The 22341-nt window shown below is 42.4% G+C and overlaps 1 protein-coding gene across 2 annotated transcripts; it reads right to left on the reverse strand.

The window, feature by feature from the left end:
* Nucleotides 1-245: 245 nt before the first annotated feature.
* Nucleotides 246-22180, reverse strand: esrp2 (epithelial splicing regulatory protein 2). 2 transcript variants are annotated; one of them, XM_034232186.1, is made up of 16 exons: nucleotides 21710-22179; nucleotides 21109-21237; nucleotides 14276-14389; nucleotides 13591-13705; nucleotides 13294-13389; nucleotides 12529-12583; nucleotides 11954-12064; nucleotides 11253-11385; nucleotides 11057-11099; nucleotides 9569-9870; nucleotides 8619-8849; nucleotides 8097-8295; nucleotides 6008-6209; nucleotides 5619-5814; nucleotides 4257-4357; nucleotides 246-1632 (listed from the first exon to the last, which is right to left on the reverse strand). In XM_034232186.1, the coding sequence occupies exons 1-15, from the start codon at nucleotides 21839-21841 to the stop codon at nucleotides 4271-4273; spliced, it is 2145 nt and encodes a 714-aa protein (XP_034088077.1). In that variant the 5' UTR covers nucleotides 21842-22179; the 3' UTR covers nucleotides 246-1632; nucleotides 4257-4270. The 2 variants fall into 2 exon arrangements, with proteins under 2 accessions (XP_034088077.1, XP_034088078.1); XM_034232187.1 differs by lacking the exon at nucleotides 4257-4357 and having other exon boundaries at nucleotides 21710-22180.
* Nucleotides 22181-22341: the final 161 nt, after the last annotated feature.

The following is a 22341-nucleotide window of genomic DNA, read 5'->3' on the forward strand; positions in this document are numbered from 1 at the left end:
GCACCCTCTAGTGTTATTAAAACAATTATAATTGCATAAAGCAGTGCAATCAAAAGTAATTTGATTAATTGTTGTATCTTTATAAAAATGTATGTTCTCGCCCGGTGACTTCAGGTCGGACGGGAGGCTTTTCCACATCACATTTAAAAAGATCATATACATTTCTTTGTTTGGCAAATTTACTTATTGGTTTTATTAGGACCTTACGATTGCATCTCTTAAAATGAGACCACATGAAACATGAATAGATTTTAACATTATTTATTGTATTGACTTATACACAGATATAAACTCAAGTGTCAAACTTGCAACAAAAGAAATACATTTCTCCTCTGCCACCAGAGGTTGACCTAGCCTAGTTTTGGCCAGTATTGCACTCTGGGTAATGTAGGCATGGTAAAAAGTGGGAGGGGATAAACTCAGACAGCTGTCGGCAGGCCTGTCACAGAACAACTCCTGCAGCTTTTACACAGTACTCGGTCAGAAGCAGGAATTAAAGCAGCTTCAGACTGATCGTTGGAAACCAAAACAGAAGAGATCTAGTAGCTGGGGTCGATCATTATAAAAGGCTTCGAGATACGCCTCTGGTCATATATCAAAATGTAAGGAAGTGAAGTTAATAAAAATGGAATTAATTTGTCGTTCCACTCAGTTAAAGAGGCTCTGTCACTTAACTCTTACATTAGAGAAAATAAATTTGTAGTGCTTGTAAAAGTCTCAATGGGTTGACAAACTCATAAATGCTTTTTAACAGAAAAGTAGTCGTTTTAACCAATCGTCACTGCAGCCAAGGTTAGTTATAAATTATCCAGTGAGCAGTACAGTTTGATATTCACTGTTGCTTCAGTAGTCTTCATGGCTTCTCTCTTTTTATCATTTTAATGGCACCACTACACTGCTGGAGGTCATCAACTCAATAAACAGTGTGCATGCACACATCTGTGTTAGCATCGAGCTAACACGCAGAATCATAAACTCTGAAAATCCTTGTTGTGGTTAATAGGGAAAAAATAAGAAATATACAGAAAATATGGTGTGCAGAAGTGGTTCGTAAAGCCTCAAGCATTTCAGGATGAACATCTGTACAGTCATATGGGGAGGGGCATATAAAGAGCATTTAAATATACATGCATATTTGTCCAGGCTCCTCACCTTCTAGTCTCCACAACCAGCTATTACAGTAGGCTCAAATACTAATGTGTGTAACATCCACAGAGTCATAAGCCCGACATGAGGCGTCACCAGTGGATACTCAAACTCCAGCCGCTGCTTCAGGAGTGTCAGGACAGGCGGTGTCAGGGTGAGCGGTGTCAGTATGACAGATCAGGGAAAAGGGAGGGCTTTTTTTAATATTGTTTTTTAGTGGCACTGGGATCAAATTAAAAAGTTGCTGCTACATGTAAAGCAATTGGCAGATGAGTGCTCTTCAATGGGGGGTTAAATTGCAGGACGAGAGAGATGGAGAGCAGGTCAGTGGATCAGGAGCATGCGGACCGGCTGGCCGTAGAAGGGGCTGTTGGCGTGCTCGCTGACGGCCCGCCTGGCCACCTCCTCGCTGTGGAAGGTGATCAACGCCTCGCCGCTGCACTGCCCGCTGTAGTTGTACAAGATGAGCACGGCGTCTGGCTGGAGCTGCAGTTATAAAGAGGAGACACATTAAGTATTTTGATGCAGCGCCACTGTGAAAACACCAGGGGGAGCCCACAAAGCCGAGGAGGAACATTGGAGAAGATCAGCTCATCAAACCGGTCCAGTTAGGTAGGGAAAAAAGGATTAATGGGCAGAGCTTAAAGAGCAGAAGCAGAGGACATGCTGTTCCCAGAGCAGCTGAAACCCAGCGGCAGGTGGGGGGTGCCACACAGGAACTACCCCTTAGTTTGCATGCATCAACATCAAAATCAATTATAATGCAAAAGGAGATACATTCTTAAGACATGCAGATTCGAAACAACACACTGATGAAATGAGTTGGAGAGTAACATGTGAGAGCAGGAGAGAGGGAGGCGCTGCGTTCAGGACGTTCACTGGAAAGAGTCGAGGAAGAGTTTAGGCAATGTTTAGGAAACAATTTGCATGACGAGGTTCAGTGTAGGAGTGCTGAATCAAGACCGACTGACACTTATATTTATGTAAGCAGAGGCAGAATTAAAAGAAAGCATCTTAATGTTTGTCTTATTGTTCTGTTCAGTAATACAAATACTGTTCATTTACCATTTATAGCACAATCTATCTCAAGGTCTCAATTGTCGATTGTCTGGTGTGGCATCAATCCACCAGGTTGTAACTGCATTTTCTGTGTTGCTCAATGACAATAAATGATCCTCAAAAGACTTATTGCAACACCAAACTTCCTGCTAGGAGCGGGTGTCATATTTTACAAGCATGCAAATTATCTGCAGGAGGCGGTGCAGCCACAAGTCTAAGCTGTAAAATGATATATCAACTATCATATCTACATTCTTTAATCGTGACAATTGTTTTAACCTGTAGTCACTTCCTTCAAGTACTTAATTACCCAAACAGTGGTTAAATGTTCCTAATATCTCATACATTGTGTGTGATATGGGTTATTATTTAAGTGTCAGGACTCAGCACTCCTATCAGGCCCACAGGACAGACGTCAGGGAGGAGGCAGATTGGGAAGCGGCGGGTCGACATGCGGGTCAGGAGCTCAGAGCTTCGGTGGGTAGATCGGGCATTCCTTTTGATTAGGGCTGGAAATGTATCATAAGGCTGGCGTGTGTTTAATGGTGTGTGTGGTGATTTGTCATCATGGATTTTTTGTGAGATATTTCATGTCGCATTAATTATCCATAGTTTCACACTCGCATTATTTAGGAAGCTACAATAGGCGCTTTCACACCGGAGTACTTTTCCCAGTATAGTTCCGAAAATGTGCGTTCACACCAAAACGATCCGGAACTAGAACTTAGTTCATGAGAACCTTTCCACTCTCTTTTCAGTCCCTGCTAGAGAGCAAGCACTTTCATGGGAGAAAAAGATTCCCATTTCTGATTGGCTGGGCGGATTGCAAACCACTCCCCGTAAAACTCCCAAAAAAATTTGTGAAGCCGCCATTTTATTTGCTCGCATTAGCATTATTAGCATTAGCCCAGCACACCAACGGAGAGAGACTTATGGCAACACAAACTAAAACGTGGCAGCGGTGGAGTCATGAGGAAAGGTCCCACACACAGCTAGGAAGCAGCATTATGAAGATTCCACTATATCTGCAGAAAGCTTCAGAAAAAATAAATTCCTTGTGATGGGAGGGACTTCCACAGGCCGGACGAATGCTAATTGGAGGATCGTGTTGCCAAGAGACTTTTTTCTGAGTCTGTGCACCTACCAAAGAGAACCAAGTCTAAACCATGGTATCTCTTCAGCTAGTCTTGACCAATCATAAATGTACGGGCAACGCCCTGTGTAATAAAAATGTATGCACGCACGAGGTTCGAGGCTCTTTTCCGGAAATAGTGGTTACAGATTACAGCCTGTAATTTCTATGACGTGACGGAGTCCTTGGCCAAGTGACTATATATATATATATTTTGCTCTCTCATAATAAATATTTAAACTTAGAAGTCATCTGTCTTTCCTGGAATTTTGAACACAACAAAGGCTGAAGCCAGTCCGGCCGGGGACTTCGGGTGGCAGTATACGCCGTGAAGTTATTTGCGGCCTGCCAGTAAACCCAAAGCAGAAGAAGACGCAGTGACGTCAGCGGCTTCATTTGACTAATCCTCCCTCAGGGACTTATTCCGGTGTGAACGCGATCTGCTCTTTAGCTCATCAGAACTAAAGAGTTCATCAGAACTAAAGAGTTCTCATGAACTAAGTTCTCATGAACTAAGTACGGCAAAGTACTTGGTGTGAAAGCTTCTATTCTGCAAGGATTTAGCATTTAGCTTCAGGGAGCTAACTAGTTTGGTCACAGAAAGCATTGGTTCAATGACTTGCTAGTTAAAAGATATGCTATTATTTACGTAGAAAATTGCTATATGTTAACGTGTACCTGGCACATGCTACACATGTATTTACTGAAATACTTTATATAACATAATGCTGGAGTATGACATTTAAAATATATACTCCATATTCAACCAACCTTATTAAACTGTTAACACAAATCACCATCAGTGCTCATTGTCCAGTGCTGCATATTGTGCATGAGCCTCAACATATAGATGTTATTTAAGTGCAGGAAATGCCCTCTCTGCCCACTCTGGGTCTCTTTGGTCGGGGGCTCCTCTTACCTTGGGGTGAGTGCCTAAAGACAGAGCCATTCTTTGGGCTGAATCAGACTCCTGGCCTGATGGCTCATCTGAACCATGCCGCTGTACTCCTCAGGGGCGTACTACAGACGGCACAATAACGAACGCACAGTCAGGGGGATGGGGGGGGGAGGCTTTGAGCAGTACACAGCTTTACATACACACAAGATGAAGAGGTATACACTCTCAAAAATACTTCCTTGAGGAAGACTTAAAAACACACAAACCAAAAACGTGCTGTAAAGGCTATAATAGGAACAAAATAAAAACAGTTTGAAATAGTTAGGGACTGGGGGGGGTGAAGGAGACCAGTTCTGGTGTGGGAACTCTTCTCTCACCCAGGGGCCGTGTGAGAGACGCTGCTGCAGCCAGAAAAACACACACTCACTCCTTCAGAGATACAATTACAGAACTTCAGCCAAAAGTCAGGCCTGGGGTCAGATCTACTCACAGATAGACTTCTCATGAACTCCCTCAGCATGTAGAGATCTCCAGAGTGCAAGTAAGAAAAAAAAAAAAAAGGTTCCTACCCCCCCTTTTCTCACACACACACACACACACACACACACACACACACACACACACACACACACACACACACACACACACACACAGCACACACACACACACACACACACACACACACACACACACACACACACACACACACACACACACACACACACACCACACACACACACCACACACACACACACACACACACACACACACACACACACACACACACACACACACACACACACACATATATAATTGTTGTACTGATACTAAATGTCATCATATGCCATACAAAAACCACAGCACAACCCCTCCACCTCACACCCCTCTCCACTCCCTGTCGTGCCAAACCGTCTGAGGCCGCACCCGTCAGGGTTCATACCTGCTTCAGAGGACTCCACCTCATTTAGTCTGGCAACAGAAAAATATGGGCAGCACAGAGAAGGGAGGGGGGACAAGTGCACACATGTCTTTTAATTGAATCCTACTGTGGTGTGACTTGGTAAAGGGTAAATCTTCATAGCTGCACTCGGAGGTCCTTCACATGGGGTTAAAGTTTGTGGGGAGATTCTCTCTTGTTATCCTGGTCAGCATTTAGATGTACTTTCATTATCAAGGGGCTGCTGTTAATGGTTTAAACTAATTGCAATGGGCCTGCTTCAAATAAGGTGCAGTTTTAATCCAAAAGGTTTCATAATTTCACAAATAGAGCACAATATCTGTTTTTTTCTTGGAAACACATTTACACACTGGGCATCTTTGGGTTGTATTTACATCCCTGTACACTTTTATATCTGTGGTTATTTATCTGCAACATGTGCTGACCTGGTATCCCTGGAAGAAGCTGAGGATGTCCTTGACCCCGGTGTTGTAGGGCAGGCCCTGCATCCTCATCAGGGCTCCAGGCTGCGGCATTACGGAGGAGGCGGAGCCTGCAGGGTGGGGCTGGGCTGCGACCGCTGCTGCCATCGATCCAGGTGGAGCTGCAAAGTAGCTCATTGTGGAGGGGGACACTGGGGGGCTAGAGAGAGAGAGAGAGAGAGAGAGAGAGAGAGAGAGAGAGAGAGAGAGAGAGAGAGAGAGAGAGAGAGAGAGAGAGAGAGAGAGAGAGAGAGAGAGAGAGAGAGAGAGAGAGAGAGAGATAGTTTGGTCAGTAAAGATAGAAAGAACAAAAGGGTACAAACCGATGAAGATGTAGCTGATGAGACACTAACCTGGGGTAGTACGCTGTGTAGTTCATGTTCATGTTCATGTACATGTGTGGCTGGGGGGGATAGTAGGCCAGAGCGTGAGCAGGGCTGTGTGTCATGCTCTGGGGGGGTCTGGGAGCAGCCAGCAGGGGGGACTGGTAGAGGGCCGCTTCAGAGAGCATGGAGGGGGGGGTGGGGAAGGCGTAGGCTGTGGGGGGGGACAGACCTGCAGAAACAGACAGAGAGGATCCGGTCATTCACATGCTGTGTTCAGTACATGCACAGTCCTGTCATATACGGAGAAGTAAGGGAACGGTAACAACACGCTGCATGAGGATTTCAACAGCCTGCGAAACCATGTGACCTTATTGTTACTTACATCACCATGTGTCTGAGAGACGTAACATCAGACTGAAGGTAGAAAATGTACCAATTCTTACTAAAGAAGTCTGGAATATACTAAATTGTTAACCGAACATTGTTGGGGTTTAGACTGATGGTGTAATAAGACAAGACATGTGAACAAGAGATTTAATTATTATTTTTTTAAATGACAATCTGCGTCTTGGCCAGAAGTAATGTCATCACAAAGAGAGGAGGATTTAGGGCACGTGTCAAACTCAAGGCCCGGGGGCCAAATCAGGCCCTTGGTGGATTTAATTTCGGCCCGCAGGATACATTGAAATTACTATTAGATCTGGCCCGCCGGTATATTGCACGCACACCTTCACTCAATCCTGAGGATTTCCTCCACTCAGAGCCTGAGCCCAAACATTGATGACCTTTGACCCAAGATGAGATGCCAAGTATATGGCTTGAACTAGCATCACAGAGCAGCACACTGAGTTTAATGGATGTTTCCTTCTGCACTTTGTTTCTTGAGACAACAGGGCATGTTTGGTTTGTTCTTTGAGGGAAATTGTTTTTTTGAAGCTGTTGTTGGCCTGTGGAAAAATGTAATCATAAGAAATGACTCTGCAGATAGAGCCATAAGAAATGAATGCAACTGATTATTTAATGTTGTTTTTATAGGCAATCATTTAAGCTTTGTTAGTTCCAGGTTTACTACGTGCAATAAGTTAACTTCAAATAGTTTTACAATAAACATTGAACCAGTCCGGCCCTCGACTAGTACCGATTTTTTTTATTTTGGCCCACTGTGTATTTGAGTTTGACACCCCTGATTTAGGGGATAGCAAAAAAAGCAGTCATGAAATCAGACTGTTGAGCCATCATAAGTGTGTCCATAAACGTTACCAAAACCACACATGTTTCTGTAAGACTAAAATTCAGATGATGTACTGTAAGATGTACATTCAGACATCGATCATTTGGTCTGTCTGCATGTGTCACAAGAAGGCAGCTGAGGACAGAGCAGCCACATTTATACAAATATTAAGAAATGTTTCCTTTGCAAAAGCCATCAGACCAGAATCATGCCGGGAAAAAAACAAACTGTATACCCAGCCAGGTATTTTATTTAGCTTACTGTGTCCTTCAGGTTGTCATACCTATCATGTAAACAAACACAAATGCCAGTGTGGCTGTATTTACATACAAACAGCCATTATCAGTGTGAGGCTGTGGGCTGCTGTGGTGACCCTCAGTGCCAACACAGTGACACAAAACACTGCTGACTTTGTGATGTGATTCCGGTAGTGAGGGCAAGAAGAAATCACCATAACTCTAATTCTAGTAGGTAGAAGGGGGAAAAGACATCTCTCAGGAAGTAACTGAATCAACCTAAAATGAAAATGCTCTTCAATGGCTGCCAATCCAATCTAATCTCCAGTCCCATAGACAGATATGAGCCATACAGAGCAAAGTACAGAGTTGCATTCAGTCCAGTCTGAACCGGCATTTGTGTTTCAAAGGAGAGCAGAGACAAAGCTGTATTGTATATAGGCGTTGTATAGTAAGCTGTAAACATTACTAAAGACTATTTGGAAATAATAACAGATAAATCCACAGGAACAATGCAGGCATGAAAGGTGTCAGCCTAATAGCTCGGGCAGCATTTCTAAATTAATCAGTGTCAGTACATATTATGTATTATAGGAAAAGACAATCCTAACACTGCTATAAGTCTCAACTGGTGGAGGTGGTCTCTTACAGGGAAGCTTGCAGGGCGGGGGGGAGAGGCCGCTGCGGTTCAGGGTTCCTCCCATCAGCACGATGCTCATCTCCTCCGTGGAGCACTGGAACACCTCCACGTACCGGTCCTTCATGGTCTTCTTGTGGCACTTCTGGGCCACCATGAACGACTTGTCAGGTGATCTCATCTGGATGAAAGCGTCACCAGAGGGCCGACCCTGTAGAAGAGGATAAAGGAGGACACAGACAAAATGAATAAAAGACACAAAAGGCACAAGAATAACTTTAACAACTCTCCCAAAAATTCTAAAATTACAAGAAAGTGGCTTTGGCTTAAAGTAGGTGAAGTTTGGGGCTGGCGGATTAAGTTAAATTCTAACAAAACATGTCACAGCTTGAGATCTTATCTGTGCTTAAATACTTGCTACAATACAAAAATGTATGAACATGACCAAAAAACAAGACGAGCGACATTCAATATGGTTTTAAGACTGTGAACCTTCACAGTTACATGTTGTCTCTGACCCCCCAGCAGTCTGACCTGTTGGTTGAGCACCATGTGGACTCCGTGGGGTTTGATGTCCACGGTGTGCTCTCCCATGAACTCCAGGATATCTTCGATGCCGGCGGTGTAGGGCAGGCCTCGCAGGCGCACACAGTCCCGACTGCTGCTGGCCGCTGGGAGGTACGGCTGGGCCATGACCGGGACCGGCACGATGGGGGAGGGGGGGAGGGTGGAGATCAGAGGAGCCGACATGTAGCGGTTCAGGACCTAGAGAGCAAAGACGATGAGAATGATGAATCTGAAAAGTCATTACTGCTCGTTGCCTGCCTTAAATCTATTACGGTTAATAATCATTTCATGCTATTCCCCACAGTGGAACTCTGGTATAAAGCTTGCCTTGTTTTTGTTTTGTTTTATGTATGTTTATGTATGTGTGTGTATGTATGTTTTGTGTGAGGACCCCAGGAAGAATAGCCAATGCTCATGCTAGTGCTAATGGGGATCCTAATTATTTATTTTTTTAAAAAGGGAAAAAAAGACAAAGACAAAAAGGCCTTAACTAGACTGACATACAAATGAAAATAAGGTTAAATCAAGTATAGTCTACTTTCTATTAACATTTCCCAGCCAATATAACTGTACTGAGGGTCACAAAGTTCCCACAGTTTGTCAGGGTGATGACAAAACAACAATACACACATACGTTGTGACATAATAAAACAATTATTTTCAGTTGCGCAAACGTCTCAACTGTTTAGTAATATACTTCCGGTACCCTGTCAGCTCACTGATCATGACACCAGTTGTTTAGAAACGTTCTGTTGTGGTCGGTCTACGGTCATTGACATCACGCATAGGGAGGAACTTCATGACATGGATTTGTGATCCTTGTTGTAGTGTGTGAGTACATTTTCCTAGCAGTATTCTTAAAAGTCTGACAAAATGTACAAATCTTTCTACAACCCCTCATATATAAAATCCTTTACCTGTTGCACCTCCGCTGCAGTACTCCGAAACAGCTCGATATAGCGCTTCCCCAGGATCTGCTTGTGCTTCTTCAGGGCATTCTGGGCGTACTCTTCACAAGAGAAGAGCACAAAGGCATCGCCGGTGGGCCGTCCATCGGGGTACTTGACAAAGAGCAGACCCTCCGCACCGTCTGTGACGGGGCTCTCGGGGCCGAGGAAGGACAGCACTTCCTGGGATGTGGCGGTGAAGGGCAAGCCCCTCATACGGATTATCACCTGGTTCTCTTTGGACAGGAACTGGGCCACCTCGTTAGACGTGCCTGGAGTCAGAGAACAGAAATGTTTAAACACCTGGCATCACACGACCATCCCAGTAACACTCTTTAGACAACGCATGGTTAATGAACGGCGTTTGTGTTTTAGTCTTAGTCAACCAATTCACTCTCTGGGATCCGAGGCTACCTTACAAGGTGCTACTTGCTAATCACAAGCGATACATTTGAAGTACACTCATATGGAAATCGATTTGGGCTTTAGTATCTTGCTGCACGGATATTTTTGACATGTACTGCAGGGGCCAGGGTTGAACTTGTTACCACTAACCTTCTAATTAGTGGAGCCACATTTATTGTTATTCTCCCTCTTCATGCTACTACTAGCCAGGAGATGCCAAGCCCATATTTGTTGATTGCTCTTTATGGTACAATATAACATTTTCCTACACAATGTCGGTGCATGATCACTAGGTTTTGGATTATACATATAGTTACACGGTTATAGTGAACTGCTTTCATTTCTATTGATAAATGCACTTGTATCTTGTCTGCTGGACCTACAGTGTTTGCTTGGAGTCCAATGTGCTGATCTTAACTCATTTGAGTAAAGTCCACAGTGGGACCGGCAGCCACTGTCAGTTATCTGCTCTGTGACTGTTCCTTTGTGTGTTATCTCTGTCCTGTGTTACTGGAGGCTGCTGCTCTGCGGTCCAGAGACCCCAGACCCTGCCTTTGTCTCTTCACACCCTCTTTGTGTCAGCACTGAGCCGGTCCTTTCCCCGGCCGGCAGCCGTCTCCCCCTCGGGGGAGTGTCGCTCGAGGCTGCATTGAACAGGTGAGCCGCTGTTAGCCGAGAGTGAAATTTCTCTCCAACTGGCCTCTGCAGGACTTAGATGGGGATGAGGAGGTGAGGAAGGGATGGGGGGGGGGGGCAGAGGGGGGAAGCTCCTCACAAAGCGTCTTTCATTAGTACCAGATAAGCTGCAGGAGAGTCACTGGGATGAGGCAAAGTCACAGGTAATAGGAGAGAGAGCCGGAGAGCAAATGAGATCCCCTGTTTTTAACGGTCACTAAAGAGCTGCCCTTTTTACAGGTGTGTTTTTGTTTTTCCTCAAAGATGCGGGAAGCCTTGAAATAAAAGTCTACCTCACAAAAACAGAAAGCCTTTCACTACGAGTGCCCATACAAACATGGAGAGGAGAAGAGAGGGAAAACAGATCTGAAATCTTACCTCCTGCAATCTTGAGGAATTCCTCTCCTGTGGCCTTGTACACCTGAGTCGACAAGAGGAAAACTAGATTTAGGCATTGAAGCACTTTATTTATTAATCATTTAGTTTAGAAGACATTTCAGAGATTCACACAAAAGAGCAAAACCTAAAAGTGATATTGTGTTTAGCAAAGAATTAAAAGAAAAGAGAGAATAACCTCAATGTAGCGGCTGCCCATGTGGTGCTTGTGACGTTCGAGAGCCAGGTCCCGGTGTTCCGAGTTTATGAAACGAACTAAGGCCTCACCGTTCCTCCTGCCTTGAGCGTTCAGACACAGGGCCACGCCACCCCTGAAACACAAAGAGACAAACATGAGTACCAACACAGATCATTTGGTCAAGAAAAACTCCAGGAAAGCTATTTTAAGCTTTTAAAGCGATGTCTCATTCCGGCACAGGTCTTCCTACAAAGTCATAAATAAAATGAAAGCTATAAATATACGTAATATATTTGCTCAAGAACAGTGGCAGATCAAGGCGTTGCTAATCAAAGCAGCTCCAATCCTAATATTTCCGTACTTTTGTTATATTCAAGCTAATCTTTTTAATATTTTACAGCCATGCCTTGAGGTTTCATGGATTTGCTTACAACTATTTTGGCCTACTGTACAAAACTGATAAGTGTTTAAACACATGACATAAGCATTTTACATTCATCTTGGAAAACTCCATTGGACATTCAAATAAGCATTTTATACAACCTTGAAAACACTGAAAATGCCTGAGCAGTGAAATCAAATCTGCACCCTAATACTTTGAAAGCTCTATAAATCACTTTAAATGTTTTCCTGTAGGAGTTTTAATAAAAATTATTTGATTAAGGTGGCTTAAGGAATTGTGTCTATGAAGTCCAACATACTTGGCAATGCTGAGGCCTTTAAAGAAGCGAGCGATGTCTTGGTCAGAAGACTGCCATGGAAGTCCCCGCGCTCTGATCACCGTCTCACTGTCCACCGGCTCTGTTTTGCTGCTGAAGAGGGTAAAAAAAAAACATTAACGACATATAAACAAAACTTACTAAAGAGGAATTATAAGAAACAGATTATTCAAAACCCTGCTGATTAGTTTAGCTTTAAGAAAAAGCACCACGCTTTTGTTAAGTTTGATCAAACTGTCTACAGATTGCAGACACAGAGGCCACTCGCAGTAAGTGCTTACCACTGTAACACATGATTAAATGTCAGGGGGTTGTCAAGGTGATAGGCTTTTCCCTGTCTGAGAGCAGCAGGATTTGGTGTTCTGCTACTAGATAGCCAGGTAAGCACTTGATGGCAAAGTTGGACAGCTTTAATGACACACTTGTGGTTTCATAGTAGCTGTAATCAATGCTGAAAATGGCTGGAGGAGGGGGGGGGGCAGTCTGTACACAAACAGGTGTGTTAGGAGCAGAGATTAAGTGAGATACATGTACATAAATGAAAAGTTTATACATACCATGTGCCAGAATCAAACTTGTACTTCACCGTTTCCACACAGGAGAACTTGTGGTCTAAAATAAAACAAAGACATATAATTGTATGATTGAGTGTGCTGTTTCATCCTGTAGGTCCAAAACAATGTTCTCTCCTTTCTGTGGTGAACAGGTTCGCCCTGCCAACAGTGTGTGTTTCAAGCCCTCTGCATTCCTGTTACTGTCACACCCAAAGACATGCTTGGCTGTTATTAAGGGGGTAAAGCCAGAGGCGACTGCCACAGTCGAGATACAAGATGGCGCTTTAAGTTTTGATTTATTATTTGCACTTCAACATATCTGGAGTCATATAACATCCATCTGTACTGCAGTTAATCATCTAATGTTTGTTTAAGTATAGAAGGACCTCTGGCTAGCAATAATATAATCAAGATATTATGTGATTAACAAACTACCACACCTTAAAGTTAGAAGTGTTTTTCACTGTGACATTTGGGTTTGTTCAAAGATTCCATGCTATTCAAATGTGCAAGACAGGTTTTGTTAGAATACAAAGACTTTGATTTGGCAGTCACAGAGTTGATTTTATATCCCCAAACATCAGGTAATTACACCGGTTTTTATAGCATATCTGCGCAAAAAAAAAAGGGTAAGAATGAACTCACTGCAACTAAAAGATGGAGCTGCAACATACCTATAATCCTACAGCCTAACTTTTGCCCGAAATGAATGAACAGAACTTTCCCACTAAAGACAAAACCAGTGGATTCAATGTGGTGGTGACTTACTGTAGGGCTCAGCCAGGAGGTGGAGGGTCAGCTGCACCATGCTGCTCACCTCCGTCTCTCCCATCGACTGCTCCGACACAGCTGGGAGACCAACATCTACACTCACAGTTAAGGACACTGTCCAGGATACTATCGTTTGTGTGTACTACTTGCTGATGTGACTTGCTGTCGGGTTTTAGGCCTACTTTATCAGTTAACCAAAACTAAGAAGAAAGAAAGAGAATTTTGTCTTATTCCTGAAATATACAGTTAATGGCAGCATTTAGAACAATCTCTCAGTAATGTTAGTAAGGATACATTCCAACATGGAGGCAGGTGTGAGCTGCTGTGCAGCGGTGGCGTCGGGGCAGCATTTCTGAAAGTCTTTCTTCAAGTCCACAAATGAAAAGAAACATTCAGGAAGGACGAGATTCTGAAAAATAGACAAAAAACAAATGATTCAGTATGACAACATGGACACAGCAGTAAGCAAAGATGAAATGTAAATATATCTTCTTGTGGTAATACCAGGAAAGAAAAAAGAGAAAATAATAATTCCAATGAAATGCATTCATTCTTAATACTGCACAATGCCCACGTTCGTGAGGGTAACAAATCCTTACGTTGACGCGCATTTAACTGAGTTCTGGAAATGAACAGTGTGTTTGGTTTCCGCATGCTTATCACAGACACTATGATGTCACTGGAGCCATGCACAGAGAACGACAAATTGATTTGTTTAGTGGGATAACTGCAGTTAGCAAAACTTTAATGGAAACATACACATTTAAGACATTTCATTTGAACAAAGCAATTGCCATTGTTCCATGCAAAACACTTATTGTACGTTGGAGATACACATTTCTTTTTTCTAGTAGCCTTTATTGTGTTGCAAATGCAGAATGATAAATGCTACTAGAAACATTTTCTTGTTGTATCTCCAAGTCTAAAATGTGACTTTATGGTTAAAACAGGCGTGTGCAACAACAGTATGAACCATTACCTTTGTGGAAGCTTCTGGATGGAGCGCCTGTCGGATGACGAGCGGACTGTCGACACAAAGTGTGAACGAGCTTCTGCCGAGGGATTTCACTTCGGATGACACCGACTGCTGGAACTGCATAAAGAAACAAAAAGGAAGGCGAAAAGAAAATGAAACACTATCACAATACTTCAGAATATGTGCCCATTAAAAGGAAAAAAAATCAAAACCATCTTTATTTAGAATGATTTAATTCACATTGCTTTACAAACATTTATAAGAAAATAGCAATATCTGGTTTAAAATATGTGCAAACACCACCTAAAATGTAAAAGTGAGAATTACAATGTTCTTTAATCTTAAAGGCATACAAGTGAAGGTGGCGTGTTTGACATTTGACTGCGTGTTTGTTTCTTATTACAAACGAGGCTAACCGGTTTCAGTGTTTGTCTAGCGAGGGAGGGAGCAGACAAAGGAGAGGAATGATCACACCACTAATCACAGTTTTCTCTCAGCACGACAAACGGTCACAGCCGGAGGAAAAACAACCCGTACGGGTACTACGGGTCCAACCTGCCTTTACAGTTTACGCTGACAGTTACAACACACAATCCTTCATACCAGCAGCTCCCACATACTGTATGTACATGTTTATTTATAACTACCACATTAAATGAGCGTTTTGTTGTGTCAACCTGTTCTTGGCAACATTTCACTGTCAACAGAAGCCATTACTTAAATGTCAACAAATACAGGAAAATGACATCCGAGGTCACAGGACAGAGTTCTGAGGCCCAACCTAACCATGTGAGAATATCATCGTTTGATTACCGTCTCAGAAAAATAACACCATGTTAAACCATTTCTATGACATTTTATTTAGGTGCCAGCTCATCGTCAAAATATCTGATAATGTTAGCTTGCTAAATATTTAATCAGTTGTGTAGAGAGCGGATGCTTACGTGTTTACATGCGACTCCACTGTACATAGAGACAGGTGAAAGCTGTTGACTCTCAACGAGATCTTCAGTACGAGTAACACGTTCACATACTAGGAGTTGGTTGATTCAATGTGGATAAAGACGAGCTTTGCGTGATACTGTCAAACTGAAATCTTTCTGAAATCATGGACCTAAATGCCTCTGGTCTTCCCTTGCGGCCTAATGTTCCAATGCAAACAGGGAGTAGCTTTTGCTCGTGTCTTTGGCCACTTTAGAAAATTGTTAGAACTTTGTTATTCTTTTTTCCCTAACCCCCTCAAAGTCACCAGTGTAAGTGCTAAATTAGACTGTCTCAGTGTGAGGGCGACTGCCTAGTTTCACATGGCCGTTGGCTATATATGACTTATCCTCAGACAGTGGGAGAGTATTAGAGGTGCGTGTTTAGGCATGCTCCCCAACAGTCATGCAGGACTATTTGGCAACGCTTACCAGCTGCTGACAAGGGAACAAATGCCTTGGGTTAGATTTGGGGGTTTTGGGGGGTCTGGACAGAAAGCTGAAAGAATCATTGATCTAAGAAAAAACAGTTAGGGCCCATGAACACAATCAGACCTATAATCACTGGTCGCTAAACCGTGAATTACAAATATTTGCAAACTATTAAGGAAATATGTTTGCAGTTGTGCAAAAATGACTTTAGGCATCGACAGTCATTACCATTCATTCACTAAGCCCCTGTTCTGGGTTAAGGTCATGTGAAACCACTAACAAAAATCAAACATCTTGCTGGTTGCAGCTTCCAAAAGTTGTTCTATGGCTCAGTTGAGAAGGAAAGCAGAAAAAAAAGCTTTGTTTTACAATGATATTGAGTAATTGGGCTTAACACGAGAGCTGTTCTTAGTGGCAGAAAGTCACAGCTACCTTACTAAAGCCAAAAAGACAACTTGCAGATATTACAACACACGTTACAGAGTGGGTACAACATTCAAAAGATAATGTATGTTTATGTATTTTTTTTTACATTGTCTAATAATTATTTAAAATAATAATTTAAAATAATGTTTGCATGGTGACCCGGATCTGATACAGGGGTTTTTAATTGACATCACACCACAGATTCCCAACAGGATGAAGGTTGTGCTGTGTTGTCATTTTAATTCCACACCTGACTGACTTATAATGAAGGGCGGTTACAATAAACTGAATGCCAGAACAATAGGTTAACGATTCATTTTAGTGAAAGGACACGCCACATGTAGCTGCACCACAATATTATGATAAACTAAAAAGGTGGAACCCAGACACAAATTGTTCTATTTCAGGGGCTATAATTATCATACATGCTATACAATAAAATAAATATCTGAAATGTCTTGGCAACAACAATCTACCTTCCCTTTTCTTCAATTGTTATGATACAGTACCGCTAAACTAAGCAGCACACCTTGGATTATAGCCCTTACCAAGATAGTAAAGTAAGTAGAAAACAAGAAGTAAAAGACAACGTTTGTGGGATTTAAGTACCTACATTTGAATTCCCTCACTCATTTAATGTGTATATTCTCAATAAGTCAGTCTCTGCTGTGTTTTTATTTCTCTCAAGGAGTAGCATGGGTCTAAACGCTCTAAAATAATAAGAAAAAGTCAGGTACCATCTTTAATCCCACTTAATACCTGAAGCTTTTACTGTTCTGACGTTAAACACAGAAATCCAAAACTATGTTACTCCACAGTTGTGTAGATTAATCCACCAGCACTTTGCAGGCGTAACCATACAGGACAATGTCATGTTGGCAGTGATAACAGGAGTAGTGTTTGCTCATAGCTGTGCACGCAGCTCCACCTTGGCAAATTACTAAAGCCGGATTTCGGAGAGAAAAGCAAATGTTTCAGATGACGTAGTGGCACACCCACTCCCTTTCTCCACTGTGTCAAAAAAACATTTGAACTGAGCAAACAAGCTGAACAGAAGAGAAATCCCACAGTGACAACAGATTAGTAGAAACAACAGGACGTTAAGACGGGCTCATGAACATCATGATCTGTATAGTATTTAAGTCCTTTACATCAGTGATTCTCAAACTGTTTTCAATCATGTACCCCCTTTGAAAAAATAATTCAGCCACGTACCCCCTGATCAGCACAAAAACTATTTGTTAGGGGAAAAAGCCTATATAAAGAGGTGCAGTACAGCGCTGCACCATCAGTGTCTGATTTATTAAAACAACAACCTTGTAACTGAGAAACACTTCAATGCTACATTTCAAATGTTTACAATCCATCTCTAAATTCATGGCAAACCAATTTTAACATCATACAATAACACTAAAATGACATTAGTTGCATTGAACTGATCTTTTTAATAAGTTACAATGTAGTGAAACATGGGCTTGTGCTTCACTGAGGATCTGTGTCATTCTGACAGCGAGGCAAACTGCAGTTATTACACTTAGTGTTTTGAAGTATGTGTAACTCTAGTCTATTAATATAAAACCCACACTGCTCAAACTTCGTTACCCTTTTTTTCTCCATTAACATAAAATAAATCTCACGTACCCCCTGCAGTACTCCAACGTACCCCTAGGGGTCCGCGTACCCCCATTTGAGAACAACTGCTTTACATTGAAGGGCCAACAGATCAGTATCCACATTTCCCTTCTGTACCCTGTTGCAACTTGCAGAACATGCAGATGTAATACTTATAACAATTATAATTGGAGACATTTAATCCAAAAATAGAATTCTGTATAATAAAAAGGAAGCATAAAAGTTAAATGTTTTCAACATCAAGTTCTGTCTCCAACATGATTTCTGTACACACTAGGTTTCCAAGTGTCCTCTAAAGCAGCTTTCAGTCTCACTCTACCCTCTGAAAAGCATTTCCACAGATGAGGGGGAGGAAGTGGCCTTTGAACATGGTCCTATCACAGTTTGCTCTCCAGTGTAGCTGTATGCAGAGGTGAGGTGAGGTGAGGTGAGGTGGGGTGGTGGTGGTGGCTGAAAGCAACTCTGATAAGAGCAGCAGGGAGTGCCGGAGCCGGCCCTGTGGTAACTGTTTCAGGCCCTAAAGTCAAACACACACTGCGAATCAGCATGTTTTATTAGAGTACGCTGCTGGCATTCAGAGGGACCATTCAAACTGGGAAACAATCACTACGGATAATCATGTAAATGACATATCTTTCATTGGCAGTGCGTATTCTTAAGCCAATTTCGTGCCAGGTTTGTACACTATGGGAAGGTGCGCCACATCACCAAGCACAGCAGAATAACTAACATAAGCTAAGATAAAGAAAAGATAATCAATAGAAACAAATAAAACCTGAAGAGCAAAAGTGTTCCAGTGTGAGGAAAAATCACAAATACATGCCAACGATAAGGAAACTTGTTCTTTCCCTGAAGCAGTCTCAAAATAAAGATGTAGCTGCCCTGTCATTTACAGTATACTGCATTGTTTTTTGCATAACATTAATACATTTACAAAATGAAGTGAGACTTGGTTTGGAAACTTGACTGATGTAATGAGGTCATAGCACTACATCCTCCTCCTCCAGTAACTTCCTGTCTCAGTCAGATTTCTTCCCATAACTTGCTTTCTTAGCTACATGTCAACAGTCATTGTAGCAACAGGCACAACACATCAACATTATTTAATGATGTTCCTTTTACAAAAAGGTATTAACTTGACATTTTGTTCAAGGGAAACGTTAACCACCCCCAGCAGTCACTTCATCATTGTCGGTCCGGGTTCATAAATCAAATTGATAATTATGCAGCCTTTTGCTATAGTGTTGTGTGAATCACTGGAAGATGTGACTCCACATGCTTTCCATGTCACGATATAACGCTAAGTCATTTACTTAAGTCAACGCTGAAGCCAGTAGTCAGTATTCCTGGCTGTGGTCTGAAAGTGTTGAAAGCGCTGTCACAATGACAACAAAACAAACAATGTCGGTGAGGTCTTACTTCACGTGCAGCTCTACAGGCTGTGACATGTTGGCAGTGTCCAGACCAAAGCAAAGCCTGTACAGTCAGCAGCAGCCTGACAGCAGGTCAATTATCCATCAGGCTGTTCCCAGGAACTGAACTGCAGGTGTGGAACACACCATAACGTGATAAGGGGGTCACAGGTAATAGTGAAACGCATATATGCTTGATCTTCTATAGCCATATTCGTGCTCATTGGTCTACTCTGACAGCATTGCAAGAGAGAAGTCACAGGTTTTTGTAATGCAGCCTTTTAAAACTCCTAATTGCTATTACAGTACTGACAGCTGTGCTCCAAGTAGAGAATCTTACATTAAAACGCTTGAAAACTAAGTGTTTTAATCCCTCTAGCTTTCTCTCCATAAATAAATCTTTCACTAAAGAAAACCAACTCATGTCCTTGGGGGCTCTGACCACACAGGTCAATACAACAAGCCCACCATTAAGAGGCCTCTGCTTGTTTGTTTTCTATCATTGAATACAATGGAATGGGCTACCTTATCTAAAGAGAACACATGCTTGCACACCGCAGTTTTAGACAACACTTCAACATATCTAGAAATAATGTTAATGTATTTTACTTCCCAGTATCAACAGGGATCAAACTTATCGTAGAATGACAAAGAGGGAGTAAAAGTAACCAACAACACAAAGGCATGAGAAGAACGAGCTGATAGCTTGGGTTAATATTTGAAGGTTCAGCACACAAACTAACCTACAGTAGAGCTGAAGTCTTACCAGGTCTGTCTGAGGCACAAATGACTTCACCAATTGGATCAAAAGTCAATAAAACTGTAACTGTTTTATGCTTTGCGCTGACTGTCATAACCCCCGGAGCCTCATCGCTTTAAAGCCCCATAAATAATTAAAAAAATACAACCCTATTTTTGATTGATTACCAGAACTAAGCTGCTTGTGAATGCATTGTTTTTAGACCTCAGCGGCATTAATATCAACCAACCTGGTCCAGCATGATAACAATAGGTTTTCTAAACTGTGACATGTGGGGAAGGTGCAGTCAGTCAAACAAACACTCTTGCAAAGGTGGTTGAAAAACATGTTTGGCAACTTAAGCACTATTGTCGAAACACACCTCCTGACTGGGAGGAACCACAAAGCAAATGTAGATCTTGGCCGTGAAGAAGTGGTGTGATGGGGATGAAGTTTTGAAAAGCTTTCCCTCCTGTCTGTCCTGCAGTGTAAATCAGAGGTGTGGTCCCAGGTAAACATTCCACCTTCCAGATGTCTACAGCATGCATCAGGCCAAGGCAAGACTAGACCTGCGACTCCTCCTAATCTTAGGAGGCCTCAGGCTGTGCCTATCCTAGCCCCTGAGCTCCTACAAACTGTCAGCAGAGTTTAACTGTCAGGGTAACACCAATGTCATATCTCAACCAGGTGGAAGACTATTATTTTTAAAAGGTCATCAGGTAAATGTGACACTCTTCACATTAACTTGCAGCTCAATAGCATCTCAGGCTTGTCTCATCGCGCTTTGGGCATTAACTGTCAGAAGAAAGTTGGCTCAGTTTAATTAGCTTTTGAAATACTCATTGTTACCGACAGCAGCGAGATGTTACAAGCCGATGCTGTGGTTTTCATACCATAGACATTAATGATAGTGAGAGATTTTTTATCACGGTAGGAAAATGGCACCAGGACTTCTAAGGCCTTTTTTGCAAGGGAAATAATTTTTGGGGATGTCAAGGTGGCATTCAAGGTCTAGGAACACAGTGTGGACTCTACTCTGACATTTCATCTTAATGATAATGCATAGGTGTAGTTCCTGTGTGTGCATTCAAGCTAATGTGTGCAAGAACAGAGTGAACACTTTATTTTATCAAGAGTGTAAAAAAAAGACACCTGATTCTTAAATGTTAGTTCTATAGAAATGCACCTCTCTAGTAAGAGAGCAGGGAGACTCACCTGTTGCAGAACTGTATCCAGGGGCTCAGCTTTGAGGATATCTTCCACAGTCAGCCCTGTCTCCTCTTTACACTCGTCTGTCCGCTCCAAAGAGTCAGGCTTCACTAGACACCTATGAAGCTTCCCGACCTGTGAATGGATTTAGCGGTTCATGGCGCAGAATAAAGCGTGGAAGATTTGCTAATTTATGGCAAATTGTATAATAAAACCCCCCACATTTAGGAAATGCACTCTTACAAAAGTAAAACAACTGACAATGTAGTTGCAAAAATCACTCAATTGTCATTAAAAGCGTTGTTTGTATTGACAAGCTGACATGCTAAACCAAAACGGTGTGTTTTCCCTGGGAGGCGAAACTACAGTCCTCACCTGCTTGATAAATGTTGGTTGCACACCTGTTAAAAGGTGAGCTAATAAGACGGCTGGACGGAGAATTGATGTAGCGTTAGCTAGCATAAAGCAGGTTACAGACGGTTTCAGAGAGCACACCATGTTGGTTTAAATGACAAACATACTGTTTCACTACAGGTAGACACTATGCCACAAACACTGGGTACATAAGAAACCGTACAACGAACGAACGGGTCAGAAAGGTCCGTACCTTTTTCTCATGTAGATCCACAATTTGCCACACCAAGAGAATTATTTCCCTCTCATCCGAACCCAGTTTACCCCCATTTGCACCAGCTGTTGCCCCAAAGAACACCACCAGAGTATCACTGTGCGAAGCCATCAGGGACCACAAGGGTAAAAAACTACAATTAAAGCAAAGATTAAAATAAAAATAACACGAGGGTTCACCTTTTTCCAAGTGATAAGAAGAGCGAACAAAAGGGCTAGAAACTCAATTGAGGTAAACGGAGAGAGAAAAAAGGGGAGATTATTTTCAGAGGCGCCACGAAAGAGTTTTGCGGTAGGAGACTCTACCTGTTGAAGTACTTGAGTGTGCTCTATCCAGAGATACTGGTTTAACTGGTAAAGAAGGGTGGAAATCCGTGTTTCTTTCACACGAACTCCATAACAAGCCTTGGAGTTTTTTTTCCTCCTCTCCTTTCTATTTTTTTTTCTGAGTTACCTGTGTGGCCCGGCCTCCAAGCGAGGAAAGCTCCAAAGGCCTCGCCTATTGGCCGGTTTGGAAAGGTGAGGGCGGGAGTTTGAGGTGAGTGCTGTAATCTCATTGGTCAGAAGTGCTAATGAGGAAGTAGTCTGGCAAAACAGGGCTGTAATACCTCC

This window comes from Gymnodraco acuticeps, unplaced genomic scaffold (genome assembly GCF_902827175.1).
Source record: "Gymnodraco acuticeps unplaced genomic scaffold, fGymAcu1.1, whole genome shotgun sequence".
NCBI classification, from domain to species: domain Eukaryota; kingdom Metazoa; phylum Chordata; class Actinopteri; order Perciformes; family Bathydraconidae; genus Gymnodraco; species Gymnodraco acuticeps.

Coding starts and splice junctions, on each gene's coding strand:
- esrp2 (XM_034232187.1), bottom strand. CDS start 21,841: ATGGCTTCGCACAGTGATACTCTGGTGGTGTTCTTTGGGGCAACAGCT. Junction 11,386..11,953: donor AAAGGCCTCAGCATTGCCAA/GTATGTTGGACT, acceptor TTTGTGTTTCAG/GGGTGGCGTGGCCCTGTGTC. Junction 9,871..11,056: donor ATTCCTCAAGATTGCAGGAG/GTAAGATTTCAG, acceptor CTCTGACTCCAG/GCACGTCTAACGAGGTGGCC.